Raw genomic sequence first — 25,127 nt, 5'->3', positions numbered from 1 at the left:
TCGGTGTGTATTTGTGATGTAGCAGAGGAAAATGTGTATTTTGTTGCAGACTAAACGTCTTTAAACATCCATGTGAGGACCCGCCCCGTCATCACCGGGATAAATTGGACGTATCCCAAGTAAAGTTATTGATTCATTTCCATCTCCGCACACCAAACTGGCACTGAATAGAATATCGATCTCTTAAAACCTTCATAGGAGCATCAGGCAGAGAAGAAAGCAGAGATAGATTATTTCTAATCTGCAGATCTGCTTCACAATAAGTTTAGGTTGATGTTTGATTATTTCTATATTGGTTTTTTTTTTTTTTTTAGTTTTTGTTTTCAGATTTTCAGATTCTCAGATGAAACGGTTCGTTTCCCCTGCATTGGTTTTGGTCCCTTCGCCGAATTTGGAGGCTTTATCTCCGAGGACGGCAGCAGAAACTGATGTCTTTAATGTCACATCTGACCACGGGGCTGCAGAAAGGTCAGCCAGCCGACGGCTCTGGAAACATGTGACGCAGTGAAAAAAAATCCATGCTTTGAGGACGGACGGCGCTATTCACTTCTCTTTGGCTCTTTGCTTTTTATATACAGAAACACACACAAAAAAAATGCAAACACATTGTAAAAAACTACACTTGATTTTCCTTTTTGTGTCGTCTTTAAATTTCTGGGCACAGTTGTCGTTCCAGTCAAATGAAAATCATGTAAATTGCTGTAAATTTAAAGCACTCACAAAAACAACAGGGAGCCAATTCTGTATTGACTGCACGTATAGTAAAGCAACAGAAAACTTGTTCAGAGTGATTTTTCTTTTTGCTTTGTATTTTTTCAGCCCCTTACTAATACCGCCCATACGGACCCCATTCAAAATATTATCTGAGAATTGCCTCTGCAAGTATTTTGTGATTGCAAGATATATTGGAAGTAGAATTTTGTTGACAGTTTTGGTCGCTATATTTTCATGCTTTAGAAAGGCCTAGTCAAAGTCCGGGGGTAAATCCAGTTGAGAATATGTCAGGGTTGAAAGACTCTAAGCAAACTGACCAGGTTTCAGCTGTTTTGCAGTGAAAATAAAAAATAAAAAAAAGAACTAAAAAAAAATAAACCAGAAATAAAATAATAAAAAAAAATTCTACAGCATCATGCTTGTTATTTTAAAAAAGCGCTATTGTTGATATGTCAATATACATTTATGATCCGCTCATGTGAAATCTCAATAAAATACACTGAGGTTTGAATAAAAGTAGGTCAATCAGGGGGAAAAAAAAAAAAAACATAATTTGAACTTTATCTTTTATTAAATCACGGACATGACTGACAGACTGAACACGGCGAACCATTCTGTAACTAATAATAGTTAACAATTTACTAATAAATCGAAGCGTGAAAAAAAGAAATGCTTGTTTTGTATCAAAATGCTTTTATACAAGCTGGACAGGCAGGAAAACGTGTTCACACATGGAGCTGTGCTTAATTTACACTTACTGTATAAAGAGTTGCAAATTTCCTGTGGGCAAAACTCATCAGCTTTGTGCAAATTGTTTGGCCCAAATACTCACCCAGCGATTCGAATTGAAATTCTTATACTATATGCATGCTGAGCAAAGACTGCCAGGACTCACTGATGATTTCAGATGGAAGAAGTCAAAGAGGAAGAGGAAAAGAAGAGTCTCTAAAATGGCAGCGTGTCCAGGAATAACTTATCTATCACGGCAGGGGGCGGCACCAGGTCCTCCAGCTTCAGGTAGAAAATCCTCTGCAGGCCTTGGATGCACAAAGTGCGAAGTTCTGGCAGTTTCTCCAGAAGTCTGGACAGGTGGTTGGACCAGCGGTTCGGGCCGCCTCCATCCGGACCGGCGGCTTCGTTGTCTTTCAAGCACCTGACCACGTTGCTCTGCAGCTCCTCTACCCGCTTTGGCTCCTTCAGGCCGTGGCGCTCTGAGTGTTTCAAGTTTAGCATTAGCAACAAACACAATGAGATCTTTAATTATTTTGTAGGCTGCTGAGAAAATATTAAATGTATTTTTTTTTTCTGGGAAAACATGCGACAAGAATATAATTCTGCCAGTTAGGTGGGAATTTCAGTGGTTTTGGATGCGTTTGTAAAAGGAAGACGGGGCTACATTAGCGGTTTCATTTTAGCTAACAAATGTAATGGCTCATCAAAAATAAACTGTTTTAAAGACTCTGAAAACTAACCTGACTTCCTCAACCATATAAACGAATGTCTTAAAAAATACCAGGTTATTTTCACATTTTTGCTTTTGGGTAATTGTTAGCCCAATCTTGTTTTAGCTAACCACATTGTTACTACACTAAATAATGATGGTTTTATTTGTTAAGTAACCTCTTAACTTCACATCTTCGCACATATCGTATACACGCCTCTATATTCTGATCAAATTTTTAGTAAAAGTATGCATGCACTGGCCGTATTTAGGAATTTTCAAACAGTAAATATTAGCTTAAACCGTTACGTCACTGATATCTGCTCACCATTTTGATCTTCACTCTAATTCATCTGAAGTAAACATTAAAGTCAAATGTCATTCATTTCATTTTCATTTCTCTTTTGGGTTCTTGACGAGTGTTTAGTTTTGTCGATAGGATCCATCACAGAGAAAAGCAGTAATTTTATTGATAAATGTTTTGATATTTCAAGCCTAAATATGTTTTTTTCTTTTTCACCTAAAAGCTAAATTTTCCTGAATTGTTTATCTACCCTTGCCTAAACGTATAATCCCAAACATATTTGTACTTCTGTATTACATGTTGAATCAATATATTTGTAAGATATGATAACTTGCTGTCGACTTTTCACACTTCTCAGCTAATCGTGCTGCAGCGAATCTTTTTTTTTTTTTGTGGCTATTAATCACTCATCTTCATATCCGGAGTGAAATTGACAACAAGGAAGCATCTTGTGCATGAACATTTCAAACAAAGCATACTTTAAAAAGGATCAAATCATTAAAAAAAACAATAATGATAAAAAAGTGACAGACTGAATCAACTGAATGTGCACAAACTGTTTGCCCACCGGTGAGTAAAGCAAGGGTGCAGATGCAGGAGAAGGTGGAAACGTCCAGGTTCATCCTCTGCAGGTTGGCGGAGAACTCCACAATGCTGTCAATCCACTCCCCGAAGCCTCGCAGGCACTGCAGCCGATGCCACACCGACCCATCACAGAAGATCAGCTTCCCCTCCTCTGGGTTGGACCTGAAATGACAAGAAATCGTGTTTGTGAAGGCAAACCGTCCTGGGGTGTTGTACAATTAGGCCATCCTTCCAGTTGTTGGGCAAACACTTGAAATCAGGGACGTAGACTCAAATCAAAGCCAACATGGAAACCAGCTTAAGGTTTGAACAGGGTCTATTTGTTACCTGTACGACAGCCGCAAGACAAACAGCTCCAGGAAGGCTGAGTAGAAGAGCAGGTCTTGGTCGTGTTTAGGCAGGGTGGCAAAACCTGGGATCCTCTGCGCCCAACTCTGAATGACTTCCATCGATCTCATCAAGAGGTCGTAGAACTGTCGGACGTGTTGCGCATCGTCACCCAGCAGGTCCCCCGGACTCTCCTTGAACTTGTGGGTCGGAAGGAACAACTGTGACTTTATTATGCGTTTAATTGACAACGTGTGACATTAAGGCTGGTTGGTGCGGAGCGACTTACTTTGGAGAAGTCCAGGCGAGACGCTGGAGGATTTGACTCTATGTGTGCCCTAACCACAGCACTCAGAAGGGTGCTGCCATGTAAAAACGAGTCTGGCAAAGCTCGAGGCTTGGACGGCAGACGACCTCTTCTGCCTTTAAGACCGTCTGTCCTCACCACTGTAGAAAAAAAAACTAATTTATAAAATTTTTAAGTTGGCGATTCTTACAGTGGTCTCCAATTCCAGTCACAAAGATTCACTGTCTTGCAACGTTTAGACGAATCCCCAGTCCAATAGAACTGAATTGTAGAAATGGCTAATAACCAGATCTCACTGAACTCATAGGCTGAAGAAGTCATTGAGACGGGGATACCTCTGAAATGTTTGTGGGACGGTGTCATTTGAGGACTGGAGTAGGAACTGTGTTGCCATGGGAATACCTTCTTTGACCATTCCCACCGCCAGGCACTTCTGGAAGCGACAATACTGGCATCGGTTCCTCCGTCGCTTGTCCACAGGGCAGCTTTTTGCAGCCAAGCACACATATTTGGCATTTTTTTGCACCGTTCGCTGCACCGATAAAAAAAGAAAACAAATAATTAACATGAGACAGAAAGTTCTTTCATACTCTCAAGGCACAAGTCTACCAAACCCCAACCCTAACCGGAGACTCAAAAATCGACACCTTCCTAAAAGAACGGTGGTGATTTATTTTTTGTTGTTGTTGCCAAAATCACTTGAAACACTTTGGGGCATTATTTTAGGAAGGTGACAACGTGGTGTTGTGAACACCTTTACCGACAGAATGTGGTGCATTTTTTCGGGAGCAGAATTTTTCATTTCTGAACCCAAAGTGCACAAGCATGAATGCGAACAAAAGGTCTGAGTTGCCCTTTGGAACTCGTCGGCAGGACCTTTTTGCTCCTTTGGGCCGTCCGAGGCGACGGAAAATAGATTCAACAGGCAGAAGGGGGGCAGACGGGAGGCAGTCTGGGTAAACACCAGGTCGTGGTCATTCATAATTTCGAGAATTGCCCTGGGATTATGTTTCTGCCAGATGAATGGGGGTGGGGCCGCATTTTGCAATTCACAGCACGTTGGCGCCCACTTTCACACAGAATGTATCACCTGTCAGGAGCATCTGGAATATAATATCCAATTTCAAATGGAAATTAAGAAGTCCTCTGGGTATTTCTCTCTTTCTTTTTTTTTTTTTTTTTTTCTTCTTCAGTTATTTCAAATCGACAGCATCACCGTTTCAGGGAATTTTTCAACTTTGCTCGAATAAAACTACATTTTGATAAAATAATAATAATTCAAGATTGGAAGTCCGGAGACCTTGAAGAAGCCCTTGCAGCCCTCGCAGGTGCGGACTCCATAGTGCTGGCAGGCTGCGTTGTCCCCGCACACCGCGCACAGCCCCTCCGAGCTCATAGCCCCGCGCGCGGCTCCCACGGAGCTCTGGTACTCCATAAAGTGGTGGCTGTGTGAGAACTGGAGCGGGCGAGGGAAGCCCACTCCCAGGGTTTTCCCTTGTTGGTGGTGCGACCCGCAACCGCCCGCGTCCAAGTTTATGGAGACGTCGAATTTCACCGGGCAGGAGGGGAAGCTCTGGGTGCCGGGCGGCGCGTGCTTGAGAGAAAACAGGGAAAACCGGGAAAGCGCGCTTTTGTACAGAGAGCCGGAATCCTCCCAGATGTGTCCATGTGGCGGGTGGAAGCCGTGCGGCGAGGGGGAGCGGTAGTAATACACGGAGCTCTGGGAGGAGAGCAAGTTATCCGAGGAGTGCAGGGGAGTCTGATAGCGCGGGCATCCGTGCGCGTCCTCCACTTTGACGCACGGCAGCTCCGCCTGCACCGCGGGCATCTGGAAGGCGCACGGCGGCTTCGCGTCGCAGCCGGCGCCGTAGCCGTCCGCGGAGTTGCCGAAGCCGGGTCCGGACGAGGCGGCCGACAGCTCGCTGTTCGTCAGGTCCATGCTGAACTTGACAAACTCCGGCGTGAGGAAGTCGCAGCTGCACTCCGCGCCGGCGCTCTGAGACGCGGGGCTGGCGCCCGGTGGCGAGGAGCCGCACTGGGTCTGGACGCACGGCATGGCCCCCCTGGAAACACACACACACACGTTCAACTTTACCGCGCGTAAACCTGACAGGGTATGTGAACTACTTCATCACCCGATAATTTCACGATTGATTCCAAAATGCTTGAAACGACTAAACTTAAAAATGGGAGGAGTTAGGCGAGAATTTACCTTTAAGTCCTGTTTCTCAAAAGATTTAATTTCTCTCTTGGTTCTCCAGCTTGAAGGAACAACAAAAGTCTGTTTCGGCTAAATTGGCTATTCGAGGGTCGAGTTTGCTCTCGTCTTCCGAATCACTGTTCAGACCAGTGGGGATGACCGCTCACTCCATCTGGGCAGCAGCGGCGCTCACAATGTGCTTTTGTTTACGCGCCGCGACGTCTTGTGCCAAACCCTCTTTACGCACAAGCCCGAAGACGGAAGGCGGAGTGGGTGTGTGGGAGAGTGGGTGGTCTGTGTGCGTGCAGCGAGCGTCGCTGTGATGGAGGCAGAGTTTGTGTGATAGATTCTGAAGCAGCAATTCCGTCGCAGTCGAGCCGAGTGTGCGTCTCGGACCCGTTTATTTTTAATTGTGTCAGTAAAATAATAGAGTTCGTGACAAATTTGATATTCGTGCTTCCAATATCACACATCAGTCAGGGTGTAACTGCGGACAGCTTTCACGTCTATCCACAGATTCCCAATTAGTCAATCTGAACTTTGACTAGGCCATTAACACATAAACATGGTGTCCAAAATTTTTTTATTTTATGGGAAATGTTTGTGCAAATTATATATATATATATATATATATATATATATATATATATATATATTATATATATATATATATATATATATATATATAATATATATAACAGAATTTGGGTCAACCTTACAGCACGCTAATATTATTAGTAATTTCTACATTGGTTAAATTATTGAACAGCTATTATGCTTTTTTTCATCTCTTGCGTTCGATTTTAGTGCATTTTTAAATCTCCTGAGCTTCAACTTTTTCTTTAGTTGGATTTTGTTTATAATCTGCTATTACAATGTAATAGGGATCTGGTTCCGAGGGATTTGAGAGATTTGTTCACATGTACAAGTTCCCACACAGTCTAAAACAATCCCAGCACGTAACAGCGAGAGCTTTTCCTTTCCCCTGCGTGCCTCCTGCCGTCAGAGAAAGCGACAGCTGGCGTCTCCTCTCATCTCTTCCTCATTATCCAAGAGGAAGATCAGAGCGACGCATTCTTTCCCTCACTATACGTCACCGTCTGGGCCCCTCCCCTCTTCTTATCTCATTGGAGGAGAGCCTGGAAGCGCTGCGCTCTGATTGGCTGGGGGTGAAACGTCTCTGCAGTAACGCAGGTAGCTTCCTGGGTTTGTGATCGTCTTGACAGTAACGGCGACAGTTTGACTAGCAGCCGTCCAGAAGCACACCGAGCGTCATTTTCAGCCGGGACACTAGAATTCCTGTAAGTGGAGCCTGTCGGGTTTTTTCCTCCCCCCCCGTAGTTTTATAGTCGGACTTAATATACGTTTAAACCCGTCTTGTTTGGAATGGAGCCAAAATGAGAGCAACACCTCTTCTGGTTTCTAGAGCTGAGTGACTTCAACGGTTATCCAGTCTTTTATCCCCTTATATACAGCTTGTTCTGTTAAAGCCATGCATGTAAAGTCTTTTGTTGAGTTCTTGCTGGATCTCCTTTAAATGAAACCACGATGGGGTAATGGTGTAAGCCACAGCGGCAGGTTACAGTTTAACAACTTCCTCGTGTGTGGCCATGATACAGCTATGACATTGTAGTACGACGCCGAATGTCACCTGCAGCTGTTATAAGTCGGTTAAAGTCATTAACACGCATTAAGCTCCTAAACAGGCGGAATAAACTCGTGTTTCTCTCTAAAAGTGGTTAAAACTAAACGGAGGTCGCCACGAGCTCACTGCTCAATCCAGGAATCCCCCCTCTTCCCTCCCCTTCCTCCTCTGGTGACTAATAATTACTGCAAATGCATTGCCTTTTAAAAAGAACTAGTCATACGCACTTTTTGTCACCACACTCAAACATTCTGTCTCTAGATCCCTACAGCATGATGCTGCCACCACCATGTTTCACCATTTTGAGGGATGGTGGGCAGTTTTAATTTCAGCTTTTTTTCCCATCCCAGCTTCTTCAACACATGTGCCGCATCCAAGAAAATGCCAAACAGTTAATAAGGCTTCTTATGTGCTTCTGAAAATATTTATCCTTCATATACCATTCTATAGTTTCTTTAAATATGAGGATTGATGACAGTGACACTTATCATAAGCTGTATAGTTGAAAACTATTCACTTTTGCTTGACGGCCTTCGTTTTTGACAGATTCCTTTCGGTTCGAGGGTTATTGATGGTAGTCTACAGCTACCACTATACATGGTATTTATGTTGTACAGCTATTTAAAACTATATACATATATTTTAGTAGTCAATTTGAGTTGAAACGCACCACAAATCTCCAAATGAATCTTCTACACCTCTGAATCTGACTGAATCAAAGCTACGAATACAATACTCTGTTTAGTTTTTTGTGTTTATTTCACAATTCACATTCGATTATGTTTTAATATGTTCCAATGAACAGTGCTAGTTGTAACAGAGGATGGACTTGCATCATTGGTCGTTTTCAGGGTTTGTTAATAACTCGTTATCAGCTGGAATATATTAATTTTGTCTGTTGGGAGTCGCTTATCTGTTTACTTAGCTGGTTCCGGGTCAACCGTTTATTTTATCAACTATATTGACCTAGGAATGAAAACAAAAGGGTTTCACAAAGTTGTCAGTCTACCTTCTGCTTCAAATGGGTTTTAATGGAATGTCTGGACAGAGCTGTAGAAGAAGAAAGCTAAGAAGTTGAGTTTCTGATGAGCTTGAGGGTTTCTGACATGTTTTTAAAAAGGTGCATGAAAACTTTTTTTGTGATAACTAAAAAGCTTATGGTGCTGAAACAAAAAAAAAAACTTGATTCCATTTCTCAAAAGTTGGATCCACAAGAAGCATAAAATTACCTCATTGCATGTTGACAAGTGGCACGGTAATTCTTTTTGTTTGTACCACGTCATACGTTTCTCCAGACTGCTCCCTGACATTTTGCGCCATCTGCGGCTGTGTTTATTAAAATGCATCAGAATCTGCCTCGCTGTGTGTGTGTGGCGTTCCCTGGAAACCTGCATCCTAACTGGGTTACGGCAGCTATGGAAATTATTTCACGCCGGCCCCCCTGCTGGGAGTTGAGGTCCGGCAGCTTCATCCTCTGCTTGTTAAGGTTCATGTATGAAAATATGGAAAGCGACTCACTGGTTCCTGTGTCGCGTTTCGGGGAAGATTTTTATTCATTTATTAATTTACTTTTTTGTTTTGTCGGGTTTTTTTGTTGGTGGTGGTGGGGGGGTATATTTGTGCACTGGTTCTTCTTTTAATTAAATTATGCTCAGATGGATAAACAGTTGAAGGAAGAGGTGGATGGATTGATGGACAAAAAGGAATAGACTTCCCACAATGGCTTCCATTGATTTTGGTCAGAGATAATAAACAACAAACTCATGTTTGTATGTTACTATATACTATACTATATTTATAAATACAGTAATAAATGCAGGTTTTAGTAGCTTTTCAGTTTTTAATGGCATCACAATACATTTCTCCAACAGAATGAGATTGAAGATACACAATGTTTTTTTTTTGCTATTAGACATAAAGTAGTGGTTCTTTAAAAAAAGTTAAAAAGTGTCATGTTCTCATATGTTTAAAAAAATTATTTCTCCTCTTTTGTGTAACACTTGTGGTTCTAAACAAGTTTTAATTGGACTTATGATAACAATGACTCCTTTGCATTATAAAGGCTGCAGATCCCTGGAATAGAGAGATGGATGGATGGACAGATTAATGGATGTATAGATTGAAAGGTGCTGCTTTTCTCTTAAAAATATTCCAAAACAGTCATCTAAGGTTCTGGTGGTTTTTCTGGACTGCACTACAAAAACGACAAATGTTTTGCTTTTACTTCCTAAGTGGAGTCATACCTGATGAACACAGAGCTGATCAATCTGGTTTGGTTTTTGTTTCTGCCACTGCAGGGCTCATGGCGTACAGAAGAACCTTGAAACAGGCGGCGGTGGTGGGAGGCGTGGCGGTCACAACGGTCTTCGGCCTGTCGCAGCTGATAGGGTATAGGAAGAAGCAGGTAAGCCTTTGCTCTGATTGGCTCGTCCAATCAGAGAGGAATGTTCTCCTTCTGTAAAGACGCCTTCCTGCCAGCAGGGCATGTCTGGTCTGGATTATGGAATGTGTTAACTTGATTCTAGGTTTGTTGCTGTAAGAATTCATCACCAGGTCATCCGACCCACGGGAGTCTCGACTTCCTCCTGCTCCTTTCAGCTTCTTGTAGATGTAGATGAATATGTCATCATATGGAGATTCCTGGTCCTGATTAAACCTCTGTGTGAATTTGTCTAAACCCAAATTCTCCTCGATTTCTTGTGTTTGCTTGGCCGGTGAAAATCAGAGGAAATAACCGCGCCAACAGACGAGCGCAAAATAAACAGCGCACCCGTGTTTTGGTAGCAACAAGCTTCAACTTTTCCACATTTTGTCACAGTCCAACCACAAACTCAGCACATTTTAATTGAACTTTAGTTATCTTAAATACTCCAAATGAAAATTTTTTTACTCTTGCTTTCTTTATTTACACGGAACCGGTCATGCTATGCTTTGCATAAAATAAAGTAAGAGCGGGAGGGACACAAACAAGACTCTTATTGTCTCTACAGCACCATACTGTGAGGATGATTTTCTACCACAGGGTGAGAAAAACATGTTTTACTTTCCAGCGGGACAGTAAGCCTAAACTTACACCCAAAGTTACAATATAATGGTTTAGCTCAACACATATTTACCAAAATCTACATGATGAATTGTGGCAGCTTTTAAAGCAAAAACATATTTTTAAGGGTGCGCAGATTTCAGTTCATTCAACTGAATGCAAATCATAAATAAATTTAAAATGCATCACAAAATGTGTCGTTCACAATCAATGGATTTTAAATCCATTGATTTAAAATCATTGATTAGAAATCAATGGAGATTTGTAATCTCCATTGTCCGTCTTGACTCCTACATTCAAGGTTTGTGGTTATAATTTGACAAAATGTGAAAAAAGGTCAAGTGGTATGAATACTTTTGGAAGACACTTTAGGTTTACAAGCCCTGGCGATCCTTGAAGACAACAACGTCTTCGTAGGGATATAAATAACTCCACACAGAGAGCTCCAGCAGCTCCGCTCAGATGTGACACGTAATTTTAGATTCCAGACCTTATTGGTCGCCTCAAACCTAACCTGAACTTCTGTTTTGTGTCCTGGTGGGATAATATCCTCTCCTTGCCATCGCCATCCTCTCCACCCAAGCATGGATTGGTAAGCAAGAAGTCCACCCTGATGAAATCCGACCATCTAATAAATAGTTTGTAATCATGCATGCCTTCTAATTCCTGCAATTGCACTGCTGATGAGCTGAATGTCCGTCTTGTCTCCTTCAGTCGGGGCATGTGGCTCACGGAAGTTTTCAAAGCGGTCCGATTGGCCATTAGCTTCGACGCGCCGTCCTCCGACTTAACCTGATTATCGGTGCCGGCGCTTCATTCTGTGACCGAGCATCAGCGAAAAGAGACAATGATTATATCATAGGCGAGACCTAAATTACAAACGCCCGTCGTTATTTGCAAGTCAAATGGCGCGCTGGCTTCAAAGCAGCTTGATGCAATCATTTAGCCTGAGCTGCTAAACAGAAAGGTGAATAAATATTTCATTAGACATGAAATTCTTCTACTGTAGCTGTGATTATTTCTTTAAATTAAGTATCTAGCTAATCAAACAGTGGTGTTTAGTCTGGAACGTGTGAAAGCGAGCAGCTTGGTGGAGCAGCCACAAAGTAACCCTTCCGCACTTTCTTAACTTTTCTTTGTCATTAATCTAATCCTGAATGTGGCGGGCTTTTCTGCAGCAACACTTCACTTGCTCACTAAATCTAATGGAAAACATTATAAGCACAGAAAACGGGCCTTTGAACTTCTTAGAAACACTTATTCACTGAAGCCTTTGAGGTCTGCGTGATTTTTGTTTTCTCCTTCCATCTGGAAATTTATCAGACTTTACTCACTTATTTTATTTTTATACCTCATATGAGTTAAGTCACTTTATTTAGCCAAATATAATCATAAACATTTAATAATAAACTATATGTCATTGATAAAAGTATGTGAACCTCCTGAATCATCCAACCATCCATCAACAGTTCATCCATCCATCAGATTTGTAAGGTACCTCAAGACGACCTTTGTAGTTCATCGGCACTATAGAAATATGTTGAATTGTAAAGTCCATCAATCCTTCCATCCATCCATCCATAAATGCATCAAATCCATCCATTCAGCCATCAAAAGTCTACCAAACTGTCTAAGTAGGACATGCTAAAAAAGCTTCAATGGACGGCACCCAGTAAGCATCCTACTTACGTCCGCCTCAGCTGAATCCTTACAACATGAAGGAGAAGTTACACTATTCTTATGAACTAATGTCCATGTCTTTGCTAATTAAAGGAGGGTTTTGTCTCTTAGCATAGCTCCTTCTGCATAACAGAGGAGTGTATTCCTCTCCTTACTGTAGGTCAGACATTCCATCTACCACCCCATACACCTGTGACTCGTGAGCAATACAAGAGATACTTAAAGACTTCAGAGGTAACAATCCACCGTTCTTCCTGTTGAGATCCATGACCTCAGATTTAGAGAAATCTTACAAGTTGATTCACACTTGGCTGCAAACCGCTCCAACATAAATAGAACCACAGGCTTTAAATAAAGCATATTTGAGGCCCTGACGCACCTGAATTAGACACTGTCATCTTTACAGCCGTGGTTACAGATCTTGTCCATGGACAAACAAGATGTCCCCCCTTGAAGAGTCTAGCCTGCCTTATAAAAAAAAAAAACCTGAATTTGTATTATACCAAGTCAGGCCTGCCAGTGTTAGGTATCTACATTGGCACCAGATTTCCCCCAACACATCCCACAAAACTTCTTAAACCACTGATCTAAAAATATACAAGCTAACAACAAAAGTCTTTGACCTTCAGAATAAAATAGGGTCCAGTGTTTTATGGTCAGAATAAAAACTACAGACTTTATTTCAAAATTCTCAAGTGTGATGTTTAACCGAGAAGACTGAATAAAGCTACATTTCCAAGCAATATAGCTTGATTCAGACTGAAAAACATGGTGCTGTATGGCGTGGACCTGTTTCTCTTATTTGGTACAATGAATTCTTCATTACTGAATGTGTTCTGCATCACTGGAGCGTGCCAGAACAAAAAGGATTGGAACCATTCTGTAATCCATAGTGGTGGTGAGACCATGGTACAGCCTGTTTTGCAACTTCTTGATTTACTTGGGAAATAAAAAAAATGCATCATGGCAGAAGCTCTGAAGATGATCTTAAATTTATGTTTTGGAAATCAAAAAGTTCAATTGAAGAGATGTGGAAGGTAAAAGATAATGGGAAGGCACTCACCAAGTCACCAACATCCAGTTGAAGATTTTCCTAAAGAGATTTTTAGCATTGGTCCAAAGTTCCTGAAACTATTCAGCAGAGGTTACGACTAAACTCAAAGGTTCACAAACTTTTGCCCCTCACTAATAATTCAAATTTGTGGAGCTCGGAAACCGAGTTGTCTCACTGCACAACCAAAACAGATTCATAATGTATGAAAATGATTGCAAGTTATTATGCATTATATCACGTCAGCTCAAGGACTGATTATAATGCCACAATAAGATACTTGCAGTGTGCTTATAATGTTTCAGAGCATCTCAAGGAAAGTGTTGCTCTCTCTTCTTCTGCACCATCTTTAAAATAGAGTCCACTATTAAAGATAAAAGGCATCAACGCGGTTGCACTTACGGGCGGTCTTGGACTTGTGTGTCCAATCCAGGCTCAGTTGGTGCGCGTGGCAGCCGAAGCAGAACTGAAGGTCCCTTTTGCGAACGAGCTTCCCTCCAGAGAGGCCCAACTCGCAGCGCTGCAAGGCACTCCGGAGTTTGACGTTTTGATTGTCGGAGGAGGGGCCACAGGAGCCGGATGTGCCTTAGACGCTGTCACCCGGAGTAACATTCTTCTTTTCTTTTAGACCTCTCCTGCCTGGCCTATCAAACACGACTTTGATGAAGTCTTTCTTTACCTTACAGACCTTAAAACTGCCCTTGTAGAGCGAAACGACTTCTCTTCGGGGACGAGCAGCCGGAGTACAAAGCTCATCCACGGTGGAGTGCGTTACCTACAGAAGGCCATCATGAAGCTAGACTACGAACAGGTTCGTTCACATCTTGCTTGCTCTTGGTTTTGTTGCTCCTTCTTTATGCATCGTCTCACTTTGCTTGTTCTGTACGGACATCTCAGTACATGATGGTGAAAGAGGCGCTGCATGAGCGAGCCAACCTGCTAGAGATTGCCCCTCATCTTTCAGGGCCATTGCCCATCATGCTTCCGGTGTACAAGTAAGAGTCCAAATCCAAAACAACATACTGCTTGTTTATGTCTGTTGACTTTACTAGAACGGGATTTTATTTACAGATGGTGGCAGTTGCCTTACTATTGGGCAGGAATAAAGATGTACGACATGGTGGCTGGGATCCACTGCCTTAAGAGCAGCTATCTCCTGAGTAAGTCCAAAGCTCTGGAGTATTTCCCCATGCTGAATAAGGACAAGCTGGTAGGAGCCATCGTCTATTACGACGGTGAGTAAAGGCTCCCTTCCCCATTGTCACCTTTTGTAGTTTGATAGGTTACATATCTTATTGTTTATGTCAACAATGCCTACCTCTATCCATGCCCTTTATTCTTCTGAACTACCATCAGCTTTTATTGACAACCTGAAATACTGCAACTGCCCAAAACTGAACAAAATTATTCCTTGCTTGACAACATACTCTGAAAATTGTGTTTTGTCAAACCGTTACTGTTTCTTGAATGTAGCCTTTATGGAATGTGTGAAAAATTAGACCTTTGTTGAAATAAAGTTGAGTATTTTTTATTATTAGAACATAAATCCCGGGGAGGCATTTATGTTATATATGGGAACAAAACAAAAATAAGACTTAATTCTTTTTGTCAAATGGTAAATTTGTAAAGAGATTTTAAAATGAACATAGATTTTCTGAACAAAGACATAAAGGAGGTTAAAGATGAAAATGTCCTGAGGCTTTACCATCTCCACCAGCTCTGAAAATAATGTTGAGAGGTTGGTGGGCGGCAACAAAGGTTGCATGTTCCTTTTTTTGGGGGACAAAGAGGACCAAAGCATATGTTGTGCATCTATGGCAGCATGAGAAGACTCCTGCCCTGAAAACAAAATCACACTATTTGCTGGTTGTGCGGACTGCACTGACTATCTTTTGTTCTGTTAAAATCTTTTTATTTTAGATTTTAGTCAGCTTTTAGAAGAGAAAAGAGACAGGACTGATTCCTCGTTGAGGTTATGTTTGATTTCCATATCCTTCCCCTCCTCCATCAAATGCTCTGAGGAAAGGGGAGAGAGCAGCGCAGAATGGTGGAGTATCGGCGCGTCTTTTCTCCAATTATTCCGTCTGGAACAATCACGCCCGTGACATTTAGAAACCTGACCTTCTCTTCCGGCGCTGAGGAGAAGCGTCGTGGTGGTCTGGCAGAACGACAAGCTCCCTCTCCCTCCTGCCACTGCCGACAACAGAGCTTCTTTTTGCTCTCGCAGAAACTGGACAGCAAACATGTAATCCTCTCACTGAATTACTTTTAGTGTGTGTCTACATTTGCCTTTAAAATGCCAATGTAGTGTGTTAAGTCCACTGAAGGTACACCTGGTCTGAAAACCCTCGCAATCCAATTGTTTGTTTCTTTTGGCACTTTGGTTATTATTCTTGCAAATCTTTCTAAGGTAAAAATGTTCACAATTTATCTAATCTCATGGCGTGTCTCCTTCTTCAACAAAGTACAAAACAAAACTTCATTGCTCAGGATCAAACAAGCAACACGTTTGTCATCAGTGTGAAACCTTACCACTAAGAAACCAGTATTCTCTGAAGAATCAAGAGGAAAGATCTTCCTGCTTGTGGTCTTCACTTTCTGAACTTCCGTTTTGCCCTTTGTACAATCAAGACTCTTGCCAATAAAGCATCTGTTTTCCATTACGGACTTGAGTTTTTGACACTTGGCCACATTCTGTTAGGAACCACAGCATCATCATTTTGCTCTCTGTTCTCATCAGGTCAACACAATGACGCCCGGATGAACCTGGCCATCGCGCTGTCAGCCGCCCGGCATGGTGCAGCTATCGCCAACTACACTGAGGTGGTTCATCTACTGAAGACCAAAGACCAGCAGACTGGCAAGGAGAAGTTGTGCGGTGCCCACTGCAGAGACGTCCTTACAAGTGAGGGCTCCGAAGTCAGTCCCAGAACCGATTTCTCATTAGGGTTTTCGCTGAGATGTTTGGAGATGATCGCTTTGTTTTCCAGGGAAGGAGTTTGACGTGAGGGCCAAATGTGTAATCAACGCCACTGGACCTTTCACCGACTCTCTGAGGCAGATGGACAAGCAGGAAACTGCTAAAATCTGCCAGCCAAGTGCAGGTGTCCACATCGTCATGCCGGGATACTACAGGTACCAAGGAAATGCAACTCAACGCCTGGTGTAAAAACTAAGGTTTTGATGCTGTTTCATATTTATTAACCTGTTCATTGTTTGTTCCTCTGTGTTTTCCCATTCCCCTTCTGCAAATAGTGAGCTAGCTAAACTATAATCTGACCTTCACTTACAGGTGTAGGACAATCTTCTCAGGTTGAGAAGCAGCTCAGCAATAGAGTGGTTTTGTTGAAGTGGGAGGCTTTAAAGTTCAGCTCAGCTTATTGAGTAAAACCCGAGGGAGCGCGAGCCCTTTGAACACAAATGCCAACCACCTAATTTTCTTCTTCATCTTTGGCGCTCACCTCACTCTGCCCCCTCATATTCGTTCCTTCCTCCTTCTCTCATCCTTTATGCTACATTGTCCTGTCTTTCACCAGCTCTAGCTTTAAAAATATTTAAACCCTCTTCCATTCAGCCCCGACAATATGGGCCTTTTGGATCCGGCTACGAGTGACGGCCGCGTCATCTTCTTCCTGCCCTGGGAGAAGATGACCATTGCTGGGACCACCGACACCCCTACTGAAGTGACAGCCCACCCCATACCGGGGGAGGATGACATCAACTTCATTCTGAGGGAGGTGCGCAACTACCTCAGCCCAGATGTGGAAGGTACCGGATTCGGCTCACGTTTCTGATGCCTCCTTGATTGTCCACTGAATATAAATACAGCTGTGCTTTGTCTTCAGTGCGGAGAGGAGATGTTCTAGCAGCCTGGAGCGGCATCCGCCCGCTGGTGACCGATCCCAACTCCAAAGACACCCAGTCCATCTGCAGGAACCACATTGTCAACATCAGTGACACTGGACTGATCACCATCGCAGGTCAGCTAAGCACACTACGTAGCTTCAAAACTCTTCAAGACATAATCGGTTGCTCTGATGCAGCATTCTGTTGTCCAACTACAGGTGGGAAGTGGACAACATACCGTTCTATGGCCCAGGAGACGATAGATGCAGCAGTAAAATGCTTCCACCTCCCAGCTAGACCCTGCAGGACAGTGGGACTGATGCTGGAGGGGGGGAAGGGCTGGACACCGACCCTCTACATCCGACTGGTACAGGACTACGGCCTGGAGGAGGAGGTACATCTCCATTTCATTTAACGATTTGCCAAACCGTCGAAGAGTTGACTTTAATGTCAGAATTCAGAGGGAAAAAAAGCAATTAGCAGCTGGTGGAGCTGCGCCTATCGTAAGAACTACTCAGTACAACGCTCTTAAAAACATTAAAGGGTTATTGGAGAAACATTAAGAAGTTGAAGGCGGAGTTTCAGAAAGATCACAAGCTTCCTAAAGAGACAGAGGCCCTATTTCAAGGTGTTAAATTGCAAAGTCAAATTTCTTTTAAGTCATGTCTGATATATAAAGTGTTTGCATAACTGAAGGTAGCCGTTACTTGACTGTGCTAAAATGGCACCGTGTGTCTGGAAACACATGACATTGAATTTGAGTTGTTTTCTATGATCCATCAGAAGAACATTTAGCTGGATTCCTCCATGAGAATTTCTCTCCCGTTTCTCCAAACTGAGATTGCTCTGATCATCTTCCAGGGGTAAAATCCTCACCTCGCCTAAAGACGCTCATTAGAACACAAACTCACCTACAAACAATCATGCCAAGAGTTTCCGTGAGACTGAAGAGATTTCTCCGGCATCAGTCTGGGAGCTGACATTAAAGCTTCTTTTGACATTTGTTCTACACAAAAAATATCTAAGACATGCAGAAATGCAATGAAAGATGCCCAATTAATCAATACCTTCACATAAGGATATATTGATTGGAGTCAAGTCTGCAATAATTAGCTAGTTGTTTTGATTAAAAGCATCAGACCATAGTTCCATGAAAAAAAAGAACCTGCAGTAAACTTTCCCCTCATTAGGAGCTCCTGTAGCAGCTGCTGTGTTCTCAGGAATATTTCTAAAGGTCACCAGATATTTGGACAGTGTTTGACCTTTCACATGATCGGCAAGTCAGCCATCTCAGTAGCAAATAGGCCCCTGTGTTCTGTAAATATATGACACCTCACCAATCAAGCGGCGGCATTATTTATTGTTAATTTGCAAAGATGTGAAGTTGATCAGCTGGATACGGCAAACTGTAAAACGCATTAGATTAGCATTAACATCAGTAGCAGGGGGATCTCGACTTTGACGAATTTATAAGAGATGAACTTTCACCGAATTAAGAGTGCTGCCAGAAAGCATTCACTTGTCGAAACATAATCCAAACGTACTTCCAATTGATCATCTTACAAAAAACCTGATGCTGCCAATAAACCGGATTAAGCTTGTTACAGTTTCATTTTGTTATTAAGGTCTATTTCGTATGCTTTAAGAAAAAGTTTGAAACTTTTGGAGCTGGAAGCTTTCCAGTAGAACTATATGTAAACTGCATATATAATATGCATACAAGCACGAAAATGTAGCCTGAGCATATTCAAAAACATCCTGGTCTTAAGAGGTTTAGACTTCTTCTGCATAACTGTAAAAATACACACAAAAGGAATGTTATTTGTTCAATTATCTAAAAGATTGTTTAACACACAATTTGGGATATGGCGGTAGTTAATAACATCTACGGGATCTTATAAGGGAGACCAAATAGTATGTTAAATATAAAAACATTTTATGTGGATTTCACATTAAATTCTGGAGCTACTAAATGTAATACATATTAAGGGTGTCCTAAATTCTAAAATTCTGTGTGTAATTCTAATTCTTTGCTGCAGGTTGCGCAACATTTGGCCACAACATATGGTGGCAAAGCATTTGATGTTGCCCAAATAGCTAAGGTTACAGGCAAAAGATGGCCGATCGTTGGGAAACGTCTGGTGTCGGAATTCCCCTACATCGAAGCGGAGGTAAAACCATTTCTCTGCCTGGGATCCTTCCGGTTCCACGTCCTGGGAGTGTCTGAGACCTTGTCGTCCTTTCCCAGGTCCTGTACGCCATCAAGGAGTACGCCTGCACTGCAATCGATGTCATGGCGCGACGGACGCGGCTCGGCTTCCTGAATGTGCAGGCGGCAGACGAAGCTCTCCCGAGGATTGTCCAAATCATGGGCAAAGAGCTTAACTGGAGTCAGGAGAAGAGGACGGTACGGGACACGCGATGGAGAGGGGATGTCCGTTTTGAGCGATTGATTTCATTTTGATTGAAGAAAGTTCTGTCTCTGATGTGAAATCCAGGAGGAACTTGAAGCAGCGAAAATGTTCCTGTACCACGAGATGGGCTACAGATCTCGATCGGAGCGGCTCACGTCGTCATCAGAGATCCAACTGGACAACCAGGAAGTGATGAAGTAACCGCTTTCGTCTCTTTTCTCTCATTTTCTAAAGCCTGACTGTGCTTTCATAAATCTGTTCTTGTTCTGCAGGTACAAGAACCGCTTCCACAAGTTTGACAAAGAGTCCAAAGGCTTCATCACCACAGTTGATGTCAAGCAAGTATTAGAGGTGAGTTTCCCCTCTCTTTTTTAAATTTTTTTGTCCTCTCTTCCTCATGACCATTGATCCCCCGTTTTTCTCTCGTCTGTAGAGCATCAACGTCCAGATTGATGAGAACGAGCTCCACGAAATCCTTAATGAGGTGGACCTCAATAAGAACGGACAAGTCGAATTCAACGAGTTCCTGAGGGTAGCGCAACACTCAGATTCTGCTTGTCGACCTTTTAGAAACAAGATCCAAACCATTAAACTGCTATATTGCTCAGATGCCTGCAGGTGTAGGAGGCAAATGAAAATAAACCCAAGACAATTAATAGATTAGAAATTGTTTTAATTAAGCTGTTCTCCTGTTTTGTTTTTTTTTAATAGTGGCTTCTGTGATTAAAGGTTTGTACAAAGCCTCAAAGTAAAAATATCTTCTTTTACAGCAACATAATCTCACACTGAACGATTTAGAACAATCTGACCTTTGATTTATTTATCACTGTGGACTAAGGGTCCAGTTTTCAGTGTAGTGTTCACCCAACCTTTATGAAAATGTCAAAATGAGTTTATAAGCCAAGATGCAATTATTAATACAAAACTGTACTTAAACAGGAAGAACAGCAATCATAACAGGAAGTCATAAACTGCTCTCCATTATAAATGTATTCAGCCAATGTCGAAAAAACACAATTTCACAATTGTAGTGCCTCCATTGACTATTAATTTAAAAAAAGACGAATTTAAGTACTTTTGCTTGTTTGTGTGTCGTCTTCTAAGTAGCTGTAGAAGACGACAGCTACTTCCTGTAGCTTGTGTCGGTGGTAACATCCGGTTGTCAATCATGTGACTTTTGTGATGCGAAAAAAAAAGACTTTCCATTTCAGTTTTGTGAAATAAACCAATTTTGGTAGCGCCAAAAGGTTTCATCGAAAAACACAATTTTTGTTTCTGAAATTGCCCTGTTTGTATTAAGTCAATTAATGTTTTCAAAGCACAGCGATAAAATACTCATTATAGTCCCTCCGATCAACTTGTTACATTTTTTTAATACATTTATTATTGTAAAAAATATTATTATGGCATCTGACTGTTAAACAATGTAACAATAATCCAAGAAGATGTACAGCCTACCTTAAGTTCACGCAGTAATTGCTCTTTTAGCAGAGCACCGTCTGGCCTCAGGTTACCCCGTCTAAACCGGCTTTCTGTTCTTCCCTCCGCAGCTGATGAGTGCCGTGAAGGAGGGACACGTGTCCGACAGCCGCCTGGCCATCCTCTTGAAGACGGCCGAGGCCACGCTGGACACGAGGGAGCCGGTGACGGTGGACCGCAGCGGTGGAGGACTCTGAGCCTGAGGGGGTGTATGCAAATGGCTCCATTTGAATCACAATAACGCAATCAAGCTCGCAGCGGGATGAGCTTGATCAAATCAGGCGCTGCGTTTTTAGGGGAAATCTGATCTAATGATTCAAGTCCGGGAGACAGATCTTGTGCCTGTGATCGCACAAAAATGTTTCCCATTTAACACAAAACCTTTTTGACATTTAGTGTCTCTAGAATCACTCCGTATTTCACAGAATCAACACTGATTGTGGATTAAAGATGTGCTTTCAGGCTTTATTTTGTGCAGCAAACTGAATGTTCGCCACCAAGAAAAGAAAGGATTTCAAAACTTTTACTGAAAAGTCAATTAAGTAAAAGGCTTCACTTAATTGAAATATTAAAGTAAATGAAATGCGTGTCATCTCAGAATAAACAGGACGAAATCCTTGTATTGAATCTGTTTGTCACGCTGCAGCTAGTTAGAAATGAATATCAATTTCATGTTAAGGTTAGACCCTACAGTTCTTTAAATGTATTCAAACAGCCCGGCGTTATTGTTCCGTTACTAAAACAACTTTTAAGTACATTTTTAATGTGTGCAGTATCTTCATTTTTACCAAAAATGATCAAATTCTTCTGTTTGAATTGTTTTCAGATGAAAGAATTTGGATTGAGCATTTGGTAATATTCAGCGATGCTTTTAATACATGCAGAGACGCGTTTGCTTCATATGTAAAGTTTCGCAGTCTTCATCCAGTACTTCCTACCAAAGCTTCAGGAGCTCACTTCTGATTGGTCAATAGAGATTCGAGTCATGACTTGTGACCAACAAGTGATTCATTTAGTTAAAATCGACTCTATTGAGCCCCGTCGTTCGCATCTAAAAAGGAAGGAAATAAATTCTGTATTGATGTAATTCTGAATTGAGCTTTCAACTTAAAAAAATAAATAAATACATTTTTTATTTCTTTACAACCGCAACTATTTGGCTGACATGCAGTAGCCTTCGACGAGCCTCTGCTAGTATTCTGGATCTGATATTTGAGCAAACAAACAAACAAAGAAAAACTAACACTCCCAAAAGCATAATGCTGCCCTTCGTGTGGGAATTATGTTTTATTGTATAAATGATCTCAGCCACATCAAAAGCACAATACATCTTCAACACCTTACACAATACAGCGTTTGACGGTTCGTCAAACGCTTCTGCTGCCCTAATTTGGTTTTCAGGTGATCACACTAACTACAAGCTGTAGTCACTGATGTTTACAAGCTTTCAGTTTTTTTGATTTTAGCTTCTTTTTTTTTTTTACCGATTATTCTTTTATTCGCTATGGTTGTTTGTATCAAGGTATATTCATAAAATATACTTGGTTAAGGTTGTTTTTCAAAGCAACAATTACTCTTAACATTCAAAATTCTCTGCTACTCTATGGAGTTTCAAAGGTGTTGAAATTTAGTGCTTATAAAAAAATACAGAATTTATAAAATTGGTATTTGAAGAAGGGTTAAAATCCTATTAAATTATTTAATTTATTATATATATTTTTAAAATAATAATACTGTCAGATCCGCCCACAAGTGTAATTTCAGAATGTGTTGCAGCAACTCATTTGAAAATGTTTTCAATTTATTCAGAAACTGTTTATTTTTTAAATGAATGATTTGTAACAACTGTTTATGAATCGACCAAGTAATGTTTATTTTTAGTGAATTGTGGCATGTTTGGACCTCCATACAAACATTTAAAATGAAAGAATAAACGTGGATTTTTGTCCCTCCTCCCCCCATTTCCTTTTCATGCTTCTGTTGGAGAACAATATTTCTACATGCTGGCTGATGCTTTGCTGTTTATTCAACGTTTTTCAGGTGTAAATGTTTTATGCTGTGATGAATGTATGCCATGTGCCTTCACTATGATTTTATTGTCTCTCAATGCGCACAAAGTCTATAAATTGTTTGTATTTAAACATTTGTTACATAAATGACATTTATAACACCTATTGTACTTTGAATTTTCTGTCTCAGATATTTTGCCTGCTCATTTTAGGGATTCAAAAGATCATTTTAAAAAGTGTCTCAATTCAAGAAAAATATCTTTTATATTTGGATATAACATAAAATTGTGCACATAGGAGTTTGTTATACATCTTCAACACCTTAAAAAACCATGCTCCGATAATATCTAATAGAGAAAATTCAATTAAAGATTAGGTTTTTTTTTACTTTAAATTTGCACTTAACTTTATAAATGACGCAATATGTATATAACTATGTCATCATGGGACATGTGTTACAACATTCTGGTTATAAAACGTGGATTTACCACCGCAGATCAAATCCTTTTGATTTTTTAACCACATTTTTAGCTTTGTCTTGCCTTTTTTAAAATTTATTCATTTTTTTTATGGCAACCGATTGAGATTCTTTGTACAAACCTCATTGTGAGCAACAAACGAAGACATTACACATTAGTAACCAATGTGTGTCTGGACAAACTTTTACAAATATGTAAAAATGCTCTGGAGGCACTTGGGTTTCTATCCAACAACACAACCAGGAGAAACAAATAAAACACCTGCCTTAATGTGTCCGTCTGCTGGTGGGGCTTTGTCGTTTTTTGTGAACGTCGGTGAAGACTGATGTCATGACGATGACAAAAAGAAATCAGTCTGAGAAAAGAAAAAAAAACTGATATTTTATAACACTCTTGTTTTAAATTGAACTCCATAGTGTAAAAAAAATATCATTTGAAGTGGAGACTACTTCAAATGATCATTTGATTGATTATTCGATCAATTACATATATGATTAGAAAACATCCTCAGCATCAGAAATAAATCCCAATCTTTGGTTATTTTATTCGCTCAATATGGCGTCAAGTTGCACCAAGCCAAAACATCCTTTTCTGGACCCGGTCCTCGCAGGCATAGAAGCACGCTCACACATTAACCTTCGTTTCGTTGGCTGGCTGAAAAACATCCTTTTCTCTGGGAAAAGGTCACACTGAGGTTTGAGTGACAGCCTCACGTCCGCCGCTCATGCTACAATCTGGGGTGGAGACGTCTTCCTGGGAAAAGGCCGGGAGCGCCGGGAAGCAATTAGCGGGCATGAATAACGGGGCAAATCTGCCTGCCATACAACCGCCAACATGCCTCGGTTTCCCCCGGAGGATTCCCCCCATGGCTGCAGCGGGGCTTCTGTAAGCTCACCAAGAAAACAATGCAGGGAGGAGAGGAGGCCAGAAAGATTGTCCACTCATATCTTCTTCAGTATGGAAGAAGTTGCAGATAGTGATTCAAAATATGTGGTCCGTTATTTTCGTTGGGAAAATAAAAATGGCACATTTGATTATGAATGCACAATCCATAGAGTGAAGATATTCTTCTGTTTGAATTGTTTTCAGATGAAAGAATTTGGATTGAGCATTTGGTAATATTCGATGCTTTTAATACATGCAGAGACGCGTTTGCTTCATATGTAAAGTTTCGCAGTCTTCATCCAGTACTTCCTACCAAAGCTTCAGGAGCTCACTTCTGATTGGTCAGGGTTCCTTCACCGTCAGGAAAATTTTAAAAGCATAGAGAATTTGCTCATTTTCAAAGTAGATAGTAAGGGGACATTTTTGCTTCCATGCTTTATCATAATAATTATGATTAATCAATCATAATCATTATGATTGATCAATTGTCACAATCAATCATAATAATTATGATAAAGGCATGCCTTTACTTTTTTTTTGTTGAAAATTAGATAATTTATCAAGACAGTTGGTTACACTAGATTTTAATTGGGTATCGGAGTAACCCTAGCTAAACTGGGTAAAAATAAAAATAAAATGGCACATTTTCATGCTTAAAGATATACGGGATGTATTTTCTGCTTGCCTTTTATTTTTTTCAGGGTTCAGTTTAATCTCA

At 41.2% G+C, this 25,127-nt stretch overlaps 2 protein-coding genes across 5 annotated transcripts; one reads left to right on the top strand and one right to left on the bottom strand.

Moving 5' to 3' along the window:
* Positions 1-1,287: 1,287 nt before the first annotated feature.
* LOC129378705 (nuclear receptor subfamily 4 group A member 2-like) lies at positions 1,288-21,206 on the bottom strand. Of its 3 annotated transcripts, none has more exons than XM_055059156.1 (7): positions 21,016-21,206; positions 4,979-5,741; positions 4,081-4,210; positions 3,661-3,818; positions 3,372-3,571; positions 3,028-3,206; positions 1,288-1,925 (listed from the first exon to the last, which is right to left on the bottom strand). In XM_055059156.1, exons 2-7 carry the CDS (start codon positions 5,732-5,734, stop codon positions 1,660-1,662), a joined length of 1,689 nt encoding a protein of 562 aa, XP_054915131.1. In that variant the 5' UTR covers positions 5,735-5,741; positions 21,016-21,206; the 3' UTR covers positions 1,288-1,659. The 3 variants fall into 3 exon arrangements, with proteins under 3 accessions (XP_054915131.1, XP_054915130.1, XP_054915132.1); XM_055059155.1 differs by lacking the exon at positions 21,016-21,206 and adding an exon at positions 5,891-6,057; XM_055059157.1 differs by lacking the exon at positions 21,016-21,206 and having other exon boundaries at positions 4,979-5,749.
* On the top strand, positions 7,074-23,206 carry gpd2 (glycerol-3-phosphate dehydrogenase 2 (mitochondrial)). 2 transcript variants are annotated; one of them, XM_055059153.1, is made up of 18 exons: positions 7,074-7,179; positions 9,821-9,927; positions 11,150-11,158; positions 13,731-13,902; positions 13,984-14,108; positions 14,195-14,292; positions 14,369-14,532; positions 16,038-16,202; positions 16,288-16,432; positions 16,872-17,065; positions 17,143-17,277; positions 17,362-17,537; positions 19,183-19,314; positions 19,392-19,550; positions 19,642-19,754; positions 19,830-19,908; positions 19,991-20,089; positions 21,108-23,206. In XM_055059153.1, exons 2-18 carry the CDS (start codon positions 9,826-9,828, stop codon positions 21,231-21,233), a joined length of 2,193 nt encoding a protein of 730 aa, XP_054915128.1. In that variant the 5' UTR covers positions 7,074-7,179; positions 9,821-9,825; the 3' UTR covers positions 21,234-23,206. The 2 variants fall into 2 exon arrangements, with proteins under 2 accessions (XP_054915128.1, XP_054915129.1); XM_055059154.1 differs by lacking the exon at positions 11,150-11,158.
* The last annotated feature ends 1,921 nt before the right edge of the window (positions 23,207-25,127 follow it).

Source organism: Poeciliopsis prolifica, unplaced genomic scaffold (genome assembly GCF_027474105.1).
Source record: "Poeciliopsis prolifica strain line A6 unplaced genomic scaffold, Auburn_PproV2 SCAFFOLD053, whole genome shotgun sequence".
NCBI classification, from domain to species: domain Eukaryota; kingdom Metazoa; phylum Chordata; class Actinopteri; order Cyprinodontiformes; family Poeciliidae; genus Poeciliopsis; species Poeciliopsis prolifica.
Note: the sequence above shows the minus strand (reverse complement) of the source record. Positions and strands in the feature narration are given on the sequence as shown.

Bases quoted from the DNA above. Each gene is read 5' to 3' on its own strand.
- LOC129378705 (XM_055059156.1), bottom strand. From the start codon at position 5,734: ATGCCGTGCGTCCAGACCCAGTGCGGCTCCTCGCCACCGGGCGCCAGC. The intron at 3,572-3,660 runs GTAAGTCGCTCC...CCGACCCACAAG, and splicing joins CTCGCCTGGACTTCTCCAAA to TTCAAGGAGAGTCCGGGGGA. The intron at 3,207-3,371 runs GTAACAAATAGA...TTGTCATTTCAG, and splicing joins GTCTTGCGGCTGTCGTACAG to GTCCAACCCAGAGGAGGGGA.
- gpd2 (XM_055059153.1), top strand. From the start codon at position 9,826: ATGGCGTACAGAAGAACCTTGAAACAGGCGGCGGTGGTGGGAGGCGTG. The intron at 14,293-14,368 runs GTAAGAGTCCAA...TTTTATTTACAG, and splicing joins ATCATGCTTCCGGTGTACAA to ATGGTGGCAGTTGCCTTACT. The intron at 19,909-19,990 runs GTGAGTTTCCCC...TCTCGTCTGTAG, and splicing joins ATGTCAAGCAAGTATTAGAG to AGCATCAACGTCCAGATTGA.